This window comes from Asterias amurensis, chromosome 9, assembly GCF_032118995.1.
Source record: "Asterias amurensis chromosome 9, ASM3211899v1".
NCBI lineage: Eukaryota > Metazoa > Echinodermata > Asteroidea > Forcipulatida > Asteriidae > Asterias > Asterias amurensis.
The window spans coordinates 7497859-7512806 of NC_092656.1; the positions used below are offsets into that span (position 1 = coordinate 7497859).

The following is a 14948-nucleotide window of genomic DNA, read 5'->3' on the forward strand; positions in this document are numbered from 1 at the left end:
TGTGTTGATTGGCCCAACCAGTGGTCTTGATTTGGTTTGTCGATATTATGCGCCGATAATAATCACAAAACGAACATGCTGAAGAAGGGTTGAGCCAGTCAGGATTGCGCCATCTATCGGCTACTAATACAGTAACCAGCGCCCCCCCCCCCACATAACTTTTTATTATCTCGGCCAATAATTCATTTGCTCGTCCCCAGCACCTTACTGTAACCAATGCGCTGGGATGGGCAAACGTATCATGCATGCTCATTGGTTTGAATGTGCAAGCTGATTAGTCCATCCAGGTCCTGGATAGACCGGCCGCTGTGGGCCGAGCGAAATAATTCATTTTCTCCGTGCTCAACACAAAGATCACAAGAGGGCGCCATACAAGTGGTGACCAAGAACATTAGACATACGGTGGTTTGCATGGACAACCGTCATCAAAAAATGAGCAATGTGTAGCGATTAGTGCTTGGTGTACAGTCGTTATAAATTGACGGCATAGCTCATTATTGCTCATGATGATCACAAAGGGTCGTTATGGGAAAAGAGTAATTGCTTTTGTTTTCTATTTAATACGTTAACGCCGTCGCTTTGTATGTAGTCGACCCATAGTGTATTATGTTTCATTCATCTTTGCATTAAGACAGCACGCTACTATAGGCTTGTGCCGTTATGCTTTATTATAATAACCATAACATAACAAATATAAAATTTGAATATCAGTTTGAGGCAGATTCTTATTATTATGATCGTCAAAAACCAGTCTTTCCACTTGGCGTATCGCAACATTTGAAAAAAACATCCAATGTGTGATTATTATTTTGTTAATATGGTCAGCGAAGTTGCAAGAAAATAATGAAAGAAAACCAATCCGGTTGGATAGAAGTGTGCGTTTTTAGGTACCTGAAAGCGGATTTTTATGCTTGAAGCTTTTCCAAGATTCAATTTTGTGTGTGTAAAATTATCCCTTTCTTTAAAACTACACGTCACTTCAATCACAGTGTCAACAGTAGTCTCCAGTGTTATTCACCATGGACAATTTTACCGTAATAATTTTTTTAAAAGTCGAATTACCAAAGGAAGGTATACTCTTCCTTTAAGAGAACAGAAATCAATGTGAAATGATTGACATGTTTTTGAATCCCTCTCTCTTAAAACAAATTGAAAGGGAATTGTTCACAAAATGTTGTACCTGTACAAACATTTCCAACAGCTAATTATGTGTTCAGTTTTGATGATTAATTTTTTCCCTCGACTGGTCATCGAAGTTGCAAGAGAATAATAAAAGGAAAAACACACTTGTTGCACAAAATGTGTGCTTTCAGACTCCTTATTAAATAGTTTCAGGCTTTAAGCCTGTTAATATTTGAGCGAGAAATTACCACTGTCTCAAAAACAACGTTATACTTCAGAGGGAGCCGTTTTACAAAATGTTTTATAGTATCAGCAGCTCTCCATTGATCGTTGAACTAAGTTTTATACTAACAATTATTACGAGTAATTACCAATAAGGTCCGGTGCCTTTAAGATTTGAATATGGGTGCATATGAACAGGAATTGAAAGAGAAAGAAAATTAAAGTTACACTATGACGTCTGTGTGTCCATTGAAACTTCGTAGAGGATATTCCCTCTGAACGAACCATTTCCGCACCCCGTGATTAAACCAATGGCTCTTGTGGTAGAGGGAACGCACTCTTCCCCACCACAGCCAATGATGTATATAGACACCTTTATAGCCACCCAGTAATCCATTTACTAAGGTGATAAAGGAAGTTGCCATTCATGGCACAGGGACAACCACTCAAAAAGCTTCACACTTTTGCTTTCAAGTCGTCCCATCACTCCACCAAACCATACACATCTTCCATCCATTATTCCCAACAAATTTAAAAACATGTTTAACGTTCTGCCTTTGTTAAATGTACTTTTTTTAATTTTTTTTTTATATGATGGCCACCCGTCACATTTTTAAAGACAACGGGTCGGTCTTAAAACAAATATGAGATCACTAAAGTTTGTTTTTGTTATGACAAACACCCCCCCCCCCAGAAGAACAAAAAACAAAAAACTGTTGTTCATTAAAAAAAAGAAAATAGAGAGAAAAAAAAACAGCCGATCTCTGAAAGAAAGCGGATTGGGACGCTAAACATGTTTTTGGTTTTATTTGTCTCTCCCCCTCCTCAGTATCGTCCGCGCCCCTTTGGTTCATGCTCGCCCATTGGCCAATTAAGTTAATTAGACTGTCTATAACAAAATAGTGACAAGTGGTTCAAAGCAAAATTCCGGTTTGTAATTCTAATCTAATCTTCTAAAGGCATGGATCATTTTCTGAGACTCTGTTTTAGAAGGTGTCCATGGTCTGGAGGGGCCGTGAAGATTCCAGTGATTATTCGCCAAGGGAAGTGCCACATTAATGCAGATGTATTGAGATTGGTGGAGAAGTGTTTGTTTATTTTAGGGGATAAACTGTCCACTGCTTCTCACGTCAGTGACTTCAATCCCCCACGGTGATCGGATTTCTAGCTCGGGTCATAGAGTAAGGAGTACGGGCGGAGGTGGCGCTGTTTCAATGCTTGTGCGGTGTGCATAATAAACACAACATTAACTGACACACGCGGCATATAAAAGCATTATTGCGACCAGGTGAAAGTCAGCGAGTGGTTGTGTGACAATCCATGCCCGCAGAGTTCACCCGTTGGAAACTCCACACACGCTCTGCTACAAACCCACTGGGTTCGAGTTCTTCAGACACGTGAATTCTTCCTAAGAAAGTCAACAGTTTCCGTGTGAAAATAATGGAGAGAAGTATAACTGCAGAAGTGCTGGAGCAGGGCCGGAGCAATGGAGTCGCAACACAGGCACGCATGTTCCCGGTAAGTACCCCAAAATAAAATGTTCTCTGTCGCTCTGCTGCACAGGCAGAGCTTAACAATAAACCCTAATAGCTACTGTGTGCCAATTATTTTGGAGTCTCATGATGTTGGGGGAAAAAAGAAATCCACCACAAAAGATATGCGCTGAAGCACGGCCGTATGTATGATTTTGAAGCCATGTGTATCTATGTGTGAATGCTGTCTCGGAAAAGTAACTGTTTAGTGTTACGCTAGATTGTACTTTCATCAGCTTGAATAAATTGTTTAGATTGACAGTTATTTTAAAGCTGGCACGCTGCGCGAATTGACTTTCAGTAAGCAGAGCCTCATCAAGTTACGGAAAGATTTCCACATTTCACTAAGGTTTACCCCAATAGCAGGAACATCTTTTGAGCGTGGTGGTAGAAAACCTCCACGATTTGAATAGATACTTAACGACAGTGGACACTATTGGTAAGTACTCAAAATAATTATCAGCATGAAATCTTACTTGGTAACGGGGATGGGGAGAGGTTGATAGTATAAAACACTGTGAGAAACGGCACCCTCTGAAGTGACATAGTTTTCGAGAAAGAAGTAATTTTTCCACGAATTTGATTTCGAGACCTCAAGTTTTGAATTTGAGGTCTTGAAATCAAGCATCTGAAAACACACAAGTTCGTGTGACAATTGGGTGTTTTTTCTTTCTTAGTTATCGTGCAACTCCCACGACCAATCGAGCTCAAACTTTCACAGGTTTGTTATTTTATGCGTATGTTGAGATACACCAAGTGAGAAGACTGGTCTTTGACAATTACCAATAGTGTTCATTGTCTTAAATTTATTTCATAACAAAATGACAAAGTGGTGGCAGGATATGGAAGTTTCCCCCAAGTTCTCCGTCTCTGAAGGTGTGAGATGTGAACATGTACATCTTGTTTATAGTTCAATGGGAGCTTGATTGAGTAAGCAACAACTGAATAAGCAACAGAAGAAAGTTAATTACTAAACCGGCTTTATATTAAAAAATAAATTACATTCAAGTTATTGAACCTGATGGTACCGGCGTTTTGAGAAACTGAATACTATATTCTTATTTTAATTTTGCGCTAAAATGTATACCTCATTAACATTTTTATTGGTTTTAAAAAGCATTTTAAAATTTAGTTTTCATGAATGTATTCAATACTGCCGTGTTCTTCATTTATTTCTCGATTTGATATCATGGACAACTACACTTTATTGTAACGTACTTTTTTATTGATAATTAATTTCATTTAAGTTTAATTTATTTGATATCATTTTATGTTTTTGCATTTTTATTGTATCAATCGAAACTGACGATTTAAAATGCTGGTTGAATTTCCGTCTGATAATGAAAGTTTTACTTTCTGACATCTGTCTACTGTTTTTTTTTTTGCGGCACACCGTTTTGGCAAAATCATAGAAAACCTCCAGTGGGCCAATAGTGGTTTTGTTGCTGCACTATAGAACATCTTTTCTGTGCCAGTTCTCTTTTTGTTGTTGTAGCGGCACACCATAATATGGCAAACTGGTATATAAAACCTTTTCTGTGCCAATACTAGCTTTGTAGCTGCACACCATTGGCCCGGCATTAAACCGACGTCGGTCATAATATGCAAAATTCAAGGCAGGGTGTCAAAACTGTCCCACAAGATGGCTTAAGATTGTGAAGAAGAAAAAAAAAAGACAAAGTAATGTATTACTTTGTAGTGATTTGTTCGCTTAATAAAAACCCAAATTGTAGATGTTATTTGAGGGACCTTTTTTTATAAATAATTATGATTGCAAAAATGTAATAATTTAAAAAAATTGATGGTCAATATCACAACCATAGGTACAAATTCAACGGAAGTTGAACTACAAATCCATCGGTGCTATTTTACAGCATATAGTTAGAGCATTAGGCTGTAGGCTGTTTGTATATTGAGCTCAAATGTTCACATGTTTGTTATTTTATGCATATGTTTAGATTTCACCATGTGAGAAGACTGGTCTTTGACAATTACCAAATGACTGGTCTTTGACAATATTACCAAATGTGTCCAGTGTCTTTAAACCTAGAATTGCGAGGGTCGTGGGTTCGAATCCCATCCGAGTAACATGCCTGGGATATGTTTTTGTTTCACAGAACTCGGGAAAGTACTGAGTATACAGTGCTAACACACATCGGTGTATGGGTAAAACACATTTTTTTAAATTTTATATATTCTTTATCCCCGATGCAAATTTAAAATCTCTTATAGTCTTTAGATCAAGTTAGCGCTAACAGACTTTTCTTAAGTTTTCGAAGAGTACCTACCCACATATTTTTTTTGCGGTTGAAACCCATCAAGATTGCACTATTAACTATGTTTCTATTCGCAATACTTCATTTTACCATATTACTCAAAAATACAAAGAAAATGTACGATTGCTTTTCGTAACTTTTATTTTTTTTGTGTGGATTGTCACATCCAAAAGTTTAAAATTATTTTCGACGTCAGAAACTAAAATGGTTGGCAATGATGACAAGCAGCATAAAGCCCAGCCTTCTCTAGAAGACGATCGGAGCATACTGATCGAAACGTCACGTTGAAACCATGGAGGTAGAAATGTCTACCTCCATGATGAAACCAACGGTTCTTTTCAGAACCACCTCAACTCTCATTGGAGATAGTCATTTACATGGTGTTACCGCTAACCTTTATCGTATTTCCACCATGCAAAGTTTCGAATCCTACTCAATGATGGTTCGTTATGTGATCAGGTAAATTATTTTAAAATATATATTTTTTTAATTAGCAGAGGCTAATCTCACCTCTCATTTTATAATTGGTGACTATATGTTAATATAATGCTAATTGATTGCTGGCATGACCAAAGCCACAAAGACATTAATTATTTTTCTTGTATGATTTATACATATGAATTTAATCTCGCTAGTTGAAGTTACACAATAAAAGAAAATTGATGGATTTAAGTTAATTAATGTTGGGTACAAAATGGATAAATTAGCATAAAATGGATTGTGGATTAACTGCCAGATAATGACTAATAACTTTTACCAGTTTTTGGTGAAGTAATTGCGTTGTGGCTATTCATTTCACTGTCTATTGCTTGAAAGAAAAAATGCGGGCAATTTTTACTACATGTATATTTATGTGCGTTCTCGACGAAAAAGGTCTAGACATTGGTAAGAAATACTTGGGTTATTCTTGTTGATATAATCTTATAAAATGCACCTTTTTCTCTTTTATTTATTAACGAATGCCGGTTTAAACTGTCGAGTCCAAGATGTTAAAAAAAAAAAAAACGGTGAAACGACCCCCCATTCATTTATCTTGACTCTAATGACCACTATACATGAATTGGTATAGAGCTGACCTGTAGACGCGTTCATGTTTTGTGTGAAATAAGAAAACTGTGAAAATCTAGGCTTATAATGCTTTAGGTCAGGAGATAATTAATAGAGAAAAACTATTCAAAATTTTATACAGAAATGGGATAGAGCTGATAAATTTTAGGGGGAGACAGTGTTCATGTTTTTGTGTGAAATAACAAAACTGTGAAATTTGGGCTTATAATGCTTTACGTCAGGAGATAATTAATAGAGAAAAAAAACATGCACAATTTTATACAGGAATGGAAAAAGCTGACAAATTAGGAGCAGACAGTGTTCATGTTTGGCGTGAAATAACAAAGCTGTATAATTCTGGGCTAAATGCCTTATGTGAGTCAGGAGAAAATTAATAACACAAAAATATTGCACAACTTTCAGCATATAAACACATTGAGCTTGCGTTTGGTTGTAACAACCGAATTCACCTAGTTTTTAAAGGTTTTCAGACCGTCACAAACTTCTCGAATAATTATGACTTCATTTCAGAGGGACCTTTTCACATAAAGTGGTTCTAGTATGAACTTCACAGTCAGAAAGGTTTCAGACAGAAATTAATTTTATTTTATTATTTTATATGCTTACTATTCATCCCGTACTACCGTACAGGAGTGTTATATTTTAATGGGGGTCACACATGGCGAAGTACGGATCCTGTTCTTTCATGATATTCAATGAGATGAAATAAAAACCTTTGCACTGAATGATCGCCATGAATTGCTGAATTTGAGACTTGGTTTAAAGGCACTGGATCCTATTGGTAATTACTCAAAATAATTGTTTGCATAGAAACTTATTTGGTAATAAGCAATGGAGTGTTGTTAATGGTATAAAACGGCTGTGATAAACGGCTCCCCGGGAAGTAACGTAGTTTTTGGGAAAGCGATGATTTCCCACTAACAAAATGTTAAAAGACTTTAGGCCTGAAGCCTTTTTAGGCATCTGAAAGCACACATGATACGAGGGTGTTTTTCTTTATTTGTTATTCTCTTGTGACTTCGATGACCAATTGAGTAAAAAATTTCTGAGATTTTCTTTTTTTTATGCATAATGGTGGGACATACCAAGTGAGAATACAGCCGTCGATTTCACAAAGAGTTTAGGACTCGTCTTATCTCGAGTTAGGACGAGTAACTCGTCCTAACTTAGGATTAATCTTAAGGTCTGCATGCTACAGTGCATGGTTGGGACTCGTCCTAAGTCCTAAGATTAGTCTTAAGTTAGGAAAAATTTTGTGAAATCGGCGGCTGGTCTTTGACACATACCAAATGAATGTGCCCAGTGCAGTGCACTTTTATCACAGACACCTTTGACTGTACAACTGGTGACAGTCGAGTCTCAGACACATTTTTTAAAAGTTTCGATACAACTGTCTTTTCAGTGCACACTATCTGCATCTCCTTTGTCATTTGTTAGAATTGAACTTCATTCACACTGAGCTCTCTCAATGTCATATTTGGCTTTCATTAATAACCCAAAATTCACAAATTTGTTTCGCAACATTCGTCAACACTTGGATGATTTATAAAAGAGCTTTATGACAAGGGCTGCACCAATAATTTAAACGAGTATAACTTGCAAAATAGTTTTGGGTGGTGGTGGTGGTTGAGGTGGGTGGACACATTACACAACATGAGGTAGGCTTTACGTTTTCTAAAACAAAAGGAATTGATACCCAGGACACAGTTATCCTTTGGGGGAATTCACTAAACTTATTTTGTATCGTATTATATAATGTAATCCCCTGTCATACTCTCTAAATGCAAAAGAGTGAAAAAGCACTCTTTTTGAAGAGCCATATGAGGGACAGCTCGAAATGAAAAGAGTGGTGTTTTTCACTCTTTTACATTAAGAGTGTACCGAAATGACACCATTGGTATTCCATGACTGTTCTTGAATCTTTCAAACGCACAATCCTCATGTTTGACCAGGTTTTGATTGATTTGACGGATTCGATTGATTCATGGGTTTTGATATTGGAAACCAGACCTTCCAACCCAACGCACCTGTTATAAGAAACCAATAAACCAATGTTCTGCAAATGCTATGCTGACATTCTTTGTGTATGTTATTAGGAAAAACCTATCGGTATACCGCTGTTTCATAGCTCACAGTTGGTAATGATCTACCTAGAGTGTCAGTGGTTTGGGTACAAATCCCAATGAGGACCATTTTCTCTCATCCCATGTATGATTGTTTCACTTGTGTTATGACTAGGCACCACCAAATTTATTGTGTTTATTCCTTGAAACTTTGCATCAGAACCTAAGTATCTGCGATACATAAGTATCTGCAATATTTAAGCATTTTCAAATTTGCTGTGCACAATTTATGGACTGCTATGCACAAATTTGATTTTGATATACAAGCTTTTGTTTATTATAAATTTATAACAGTTTTGCTATGCAAACGTTTTGGACTAAACCGTTCCCTGAATTTGTGTAGTAAGAGTTGAACGTGTAATGTGTCTTTCTTGTTTGCATCACACAGCCCAGACACCATCCATTCTACAGCCAGGCCATGATGTCAGCTTTATCCCTAGACCACGCCAGGCGACAAGAAATATTCCGTCGCCTCGAGATGATGAACGGCCTGGATGGCTACGACTCGGATGAGATGGACGGCGACCAGACCCGCGAAGACGACGACGATGACGAAGAGGCGACACAAGTCCGAGGAGGCAGGGAGATCGACCTCTCGATGGGCCACCGGAATAAGATCCGTCTGAGCCCACACCCCGTGTTCACCCCGAGACACCGCAAGACCACACCGCCCCCTTTAAATAACGGTAGTCCGAGTCGGTATGAGCCTCGCAGCAACGATGAACGAAGGAACTCACTGTCCCCTGTATCAATGGTCAGAGACTTGTCCTCAAGGAGTGAGAACTCCACCGAGAAACCCTCAGCCACGTCCCCTGTAAGGTCCACCAGCGAGAGGTGTAACAGTGAGGGGTACGCTTTCGAGAGGAGGAGCCTCTCATCCGACGAGGAACTGAACTCTGGTAGCAATAACCTGCCCGAGGACTACTCAATGAAACTGGAGAAGCCCACCAAGGAGGGGTCCATGTTTTCCGAGGATGAGAGCGAATTCCCTCAGGAAACCAAGCCGCCCGTGTCGCCTTCAATGTTCAAAGAGTCGACGAAGTTGGAGAGGGGAGGACAGTCGGAGTGGACATTTGAAGAGCAATTTAAGCAGGTAAAAACAAATTGTTTTCATTATTTTGAAAAGGGTCTTGTTTCCCCCCCCCCAAAAAAAAAAAAAATAAAATAAACCAACGTCTGTAAAATTTCATAATCACAAACAATTTGCTCTTTGATGATGAGCTCACTATTGTTCTTTTCTTTATGCTCATTTATGAACCATCTTCAGTGGGTGATCAAAGACATAGCCCGTCCCTTGTGTGCAGTCATATTTTAGTCACAAAGTCGGTATCAACCGATGTAGTGTTTTGAATGGTAGATAAACCATACGAGCCTGCAGTATGTCATGTGCTGTACATTGTACATAATACACACAAAATAATTCTTTGCTAAGTTGTGCCACCGTACACTAACCCAAACAGCGTTTTCAACGGATCGGTGAACCAACTGCAAAATGTTCCCATGAGTCAATCGAGCTATCGTTAAAGGCTGTGGACACTATTGGTAATTGTCGTAGACTAGCCTTCACAGTTGGTGTATCTCAACATATGCATAATATAACAAACCTGTGAAAATTTGAGCTCAATCGGTCATCGAAGTTGCGAGATAATGAAAGAAAAAACACCATTGTCACACGATTTTGTGTGTGTTTAGATGGTTGATTTCGAGACCTCAAGTTCTAAATCTGAGGTCTCGAAATCAAATTCGTAGAAAAATCAATCTTTCTCGAAAACTATGGCACTTCAGAGGGAGCCGTTTCTCACAATGTTTTATATTGTCAACCTCTCCCCATTACTCGTTACCAAGTAAGGTTTTATGCTAATAATTATTTTGAGTATTTACCAATAGTGTCCACTGCCTTTAAGGTTGTCAGTGCTCTGCTGTTTAGAATCGCTGATGACCTTGTTGTATGGTTATGCGTTAATGGACTAAAAACACATGCATTGAATTGTGATTCAATTCGGTAATACGCCTACGGCAGAATTCCGCGCTAATAATAAGTGTATAATAAAAGACAACGACAATACCTTAACATTTATAAAAAGTGATGTGAGGCAGTGCGGCCAAGCCAGCCGGAACAAACTGGGGCAAACCCCTTCTCTGTTACGAGAAGTGCTCTGGGATCTCTTACGTGTTACACAACACACGGGACCAATGGCTTTGCGTCCCATCCGCAGGACGAAGCAATCATTAGCACATGCTTAAGGACATCAAGACCGGGTAAGGAGTGCTATGTTATATGGCGTAAACTGTGTGAGGGTTTCGCCCACCAAATCGATCTAAAGCGAGTCCTGCCAACTGTTTCTAAAGACGCATGTGACCAGAACTCTGGTAAACACTAAACCATTGTACGTTGGTATTTATTTCCATGTGTTGCTCCCTAGTGCACTCAGAATGCTCGACTGACTGCAGCTTTATTGACAGTTTACACGAGATTGTTTTAAAACGAACATTTCACACGAAAAACTTGGAGACAAAACCCTGTGTACAACTTTTGGGGGCGAAGTACTTCTCATAAAAAGTTCCATGGTTCCCATTAAGTTTACTTCTATAGATTGTCTTTATACTCACACTATCAAAAATTACCTATTGAAAAAGTAGTCAGTTTCCCTTGTGGTTTATATGGCTTAAAATGTCATGCCCTCACTTAAAAAATGAGAGAGAATAATAATATTCAAAAAGTTCAGCTCCGTAAACATTGACTGTAACTGAAGAGGTGGCTACTGTTTGCTGTTACGCATAGAATAAACTGTTGTCATGTTTGCTTAGTCAGGTGTTTCAGAAGCTAGTGTCATTTGTTTAGCTCTGACATACTGGAGAAAAAAACTTTCTTTGTCAATATGGGAATAGATTAACTGCAGCGGACCGCAGAATAGTCAGCCAGCCGCTGATTAAAGTTATACACCGGTGCTCGCTTGATTCAGGGTGGTTGAATGGGTGCTTGAATGGTGTACGTGTCCTTCGGTAGTAACACCCTCCCTGAATCCCTCCCTACGACTTACCCGTTCAGTAACAACACACCCCTCCCATAATGGTGATCATGTAATGAGATGTTTCGTAATGAGTGGTTCTTCTCCCTGCACCCCAATGGACAGGATTCCAACATATTCCGTTATTAACTTGTGATGACCACACCCTCCCTCCCTCCGATTTGCCCGTTCACCCCTCCGCCACCATCAGAAACAACACACCCCTCCCAATATGCGCTCTGATGATCGCCTTAATAATGTGAGGTTTCGTAGTAAGTGCGTCTTTTCCCTGCACCCCAATGGACAGGATTCCAACATATTCCGTTAAATAGGTCGCTCTTCTGGTCACTCAAAGTCCCTCGTGGGAATAGACGTATACTAGTTACCGAATTATGCCAGTCAATATGTGTATAATAAACTCCCATAGTAGCCAACGTTTTATGTACCAACTATAAACAACAATATTTAAAGAATCCCAGCCATATGAAAACCTATCAAATTGGCTCTTTTTTGTTTTAGACCACTACACTTCTTTTCAGTTTTTGCTAATTACCATTGTGCCACTCATTCAAGAAACGTTTAACTTAGAACAATTTTATTTAAAAAAACACCCCAAAACAACAGAAAATCCACCCACACACAAAATCTTCTCAAATATTGCATATTTTTTAATTGCATAGTTTTTAATTTCCTGTCAAATCCAAAACAAGTGTAGAGTATCATCTTAATAAAAAGGTTTCAACTACAATATAAAAAAAAAAATAAAAAAAAAATACACCCACACGAAAAAATCTTTCAACGTGCTTCTTAAATTGCATGAGTTTTAATTTCCTGTCAAATAATCCAAAACAAGTGTAATATTAAAAGCTACCTAAGCGCCAGCCACGAAAGGTAAAATAAAAAGGGAAAAGAAAAAAATCCCTGTGTTGATCATTGGGTTCCATTAAGCCTAAAAAAAAACGAAGGTGAAAAAAAAACCTCCTGAAAAGGCTGCCTACCCAGACAGTGTTCAGCTTTGTCCTCCGACATTAATGATTAAGTCCCCTATTGTCCCCGAACATGTAGCATCACAATAAGGACATTGTCTCCTAAGCCTTGATCCCCCTTCTATCAAAAAATTACCAACAGGGGGGTGCTAAAAAGAGAAACTGTAGAGGCATTGGGATCAATAGGGATTACATCGGTTGTATCGTCTTAATTCAATGGTGTCCTTTATGACGAAGCAATCGCCCATCTGCTCCTGAGCATGTAACATTCTGGCAGGTACATGTACTCCAATTGTTATCTTATTTAAGAAAGGGGTCGATCGGGGAGCGACGTTAGTTTAATTGTTGGAGTGGTTTTGGGACGATGGAGGTTTGAAAGATGGGTGATGATTCTTTCGCCTCTATGATTGATTGAATAAATAATGATATGTCGTATTGGTTGTGCCATTAATCCGTATAAGGGATTAACGGAAAGTCTGTTTGTATGGTCGGGTATTGAATGTAATTTTGTGTACGTCCCGGCGATAGCCTGTGGTGGAGTTCACAAAGAGTTAGGACTAGTCTTATCTCGAGTTACTAGTCCTAACTTAGGACTAGCTGTACATTTTTGATATCTCTTAGGACTAGTCCTAAGCTACGGACTAGTCCTAACTCTTTGTAAAATCGACCCCAGGTTCTGTGGCGTGGGTCTGGGCTGTGTAACGGCTCAGTTTCGCTGTATGGTTTCACATTAATGTTATAATCAAGAAAGGAAAACCTCTTCATTTTTAAAACTGCAGGGCCAAACTAAAAAGCATACCAAGTAATGTACACATTGCTTATGATTGTGTTCACCAATTGCTTGTCTCCCCCCACTCCTACACGTATGCCATGTTGAAACCACACGTACACTGAGCAGAACAGTAGAGTGCCCTTTCGAAGTTTTTATGCCAAGCTATTGAAGCAGTGCTTGCTACTCTTGTTTCACTATCTATATTAAAAAAACAAAAAAGCTCAGTGATCTATAGTAGTCACCACGTATTTCAGCAATGGCGCAACCAAATTAATTTCATTAAAATTGTTCCATTAAGAATTACATGATTAAATGCTAACTGAATTGGAAAGCTCATTTTTTCCCCTCACCGTGGAGTCTTTGAAGTGACGGTATATTGCTCTGCAATTGATTGATCAACTTTAATAAATAATGATAGATGATTGAATAAATAATGATTTGATTGAATAAATAATGATTTACACCGAACTCTCAAAAACTTCCCACGGTGGGAGAAATGTTACTTAAATGGATCGGTTGGAAAGCGGACCCTTTTTTCACTAAAAAAACGTTTTTTTCTTCTTTATAAGAAAACTGTTAGTTGTGCTTGTATTTCAATTTGTTTAATTATTTTTATCAAGTTAAAAAACAAATTGACAATGACAAATAATTTTTTTATATAGTAAATCACGAAATCTTATAAGACAAACGTGTATATATGCATAGAAACAAATATTTTTTAAAATTATTATTTTTGTTGTTAATTATTCATTATTTATTTTTAAGGGAACTCGTGCAAACGTCATGCAATTCTAAGTGAAATTGACATAGTATAAGCAAATGAGTTTGATAGATTCCGTGGAATCTTACTTCCGGTAATGCAGGTGTGCATTGCGGATCACATGTTTTCTTGAACAAATATATTATTTGTTTTCCTTGAATATTGTTTTAGTTCCCTGTTCATATAATGAAGGGGTTCCTTAAAATGTTTGTATTTAGGTTGCAAAGTATCTGCAAAAACAAAAGAGGCAGACAGAGACAAACAAGTTATTTGAATCATTCCCTGCATTAAAAGGTCGGTCCCCCCATTTAATCCACTGTCAAGGCGTACAAATAAAGAAGAACAATTATCTAAGAAGTCTTAAACTCCCTTGCCCCTTTTAACCCATAAGACGTGTGTTTCCTCAGTAAGACTCGATCCTGATTTTATCTGCGAGAAACACCTTTTGTTTTCTTGCCTCTCGTTTCCTGTCAGGCGGTTTCCCCTCCTCCAGTCTTAATTACCCCCAAGGCTAAATGAGTTGTTCCGTCCCCCAACTAAAGTATGATTATCAAAAAATATGGCGCCCGATAAATTCTGGACATCCTTTGTTATTAAACGATCCTGAATTTTTGATTTCCTCCGTGAGAGAAAGACGTAATTTGTTTTGATGTTGGCTGTTTGGGGTTTTCTCTTATGATGGGCTCGGCTTAAGGGAGGGTTTGGGAGGTAATATTAATAAGGCCGTGATAGGCTTTTGGTAATCCCAGAGGAAATTATTGATCAAAGGACAAAAAAAAATTCCCAAACTAATATGAAAGTTTGAGATGATTCTTGACTTCCCCTTAGCGATTTGTGGGTTGTAGGGGGCCCTCAAAACTTTAGGGAAGAAGACTTAAGAGAAGATTCAACTAGGGCACGGGAGTTTATAGGAAACTTTTGTTGGAGTTTCGTTTAGAATTTGAAGAAGTAAAACATGTGTATTATAGCCCCTTTCACACGAGAGTAATTTAGCAAGGGTCCCTTGCTAAAATGTAGCAAATGAGAATACTGGTCTTTGACAATTACCAACGGTGTTCAGAGCCTCCAGACCCAATCAA

At 38.2% G+C, this 14948-nt stretch overlaps 1 protein-coding gene across 1 annotated transcript in view; it reads left to right on the forward strand.

Moving 5' to 3' along the window:
• Positions 1-2444: 2444 nt before the first annotated feature.
• LOC139942250 (protein dead ringer homolog) overlaps positions 2445-14948 on the forward strand; it is a 44162-nt gene continuing 31658 nt past the window's right edge. Inside the window, exons 1-2 of the mRNA XM_071939041.1 lie at positions 2445-2862; positions 8732-9436. Of these exons, the coding sequence (XP_071795142.1) occupies positions 2785-2862; positions 8732-9436 (783 nt within the window). The 5' untranslated portion in view covers positions 2445-2784. The remainder of the gene's footprint in view (positions 2863-8731; positions 9437-14948) is intronic.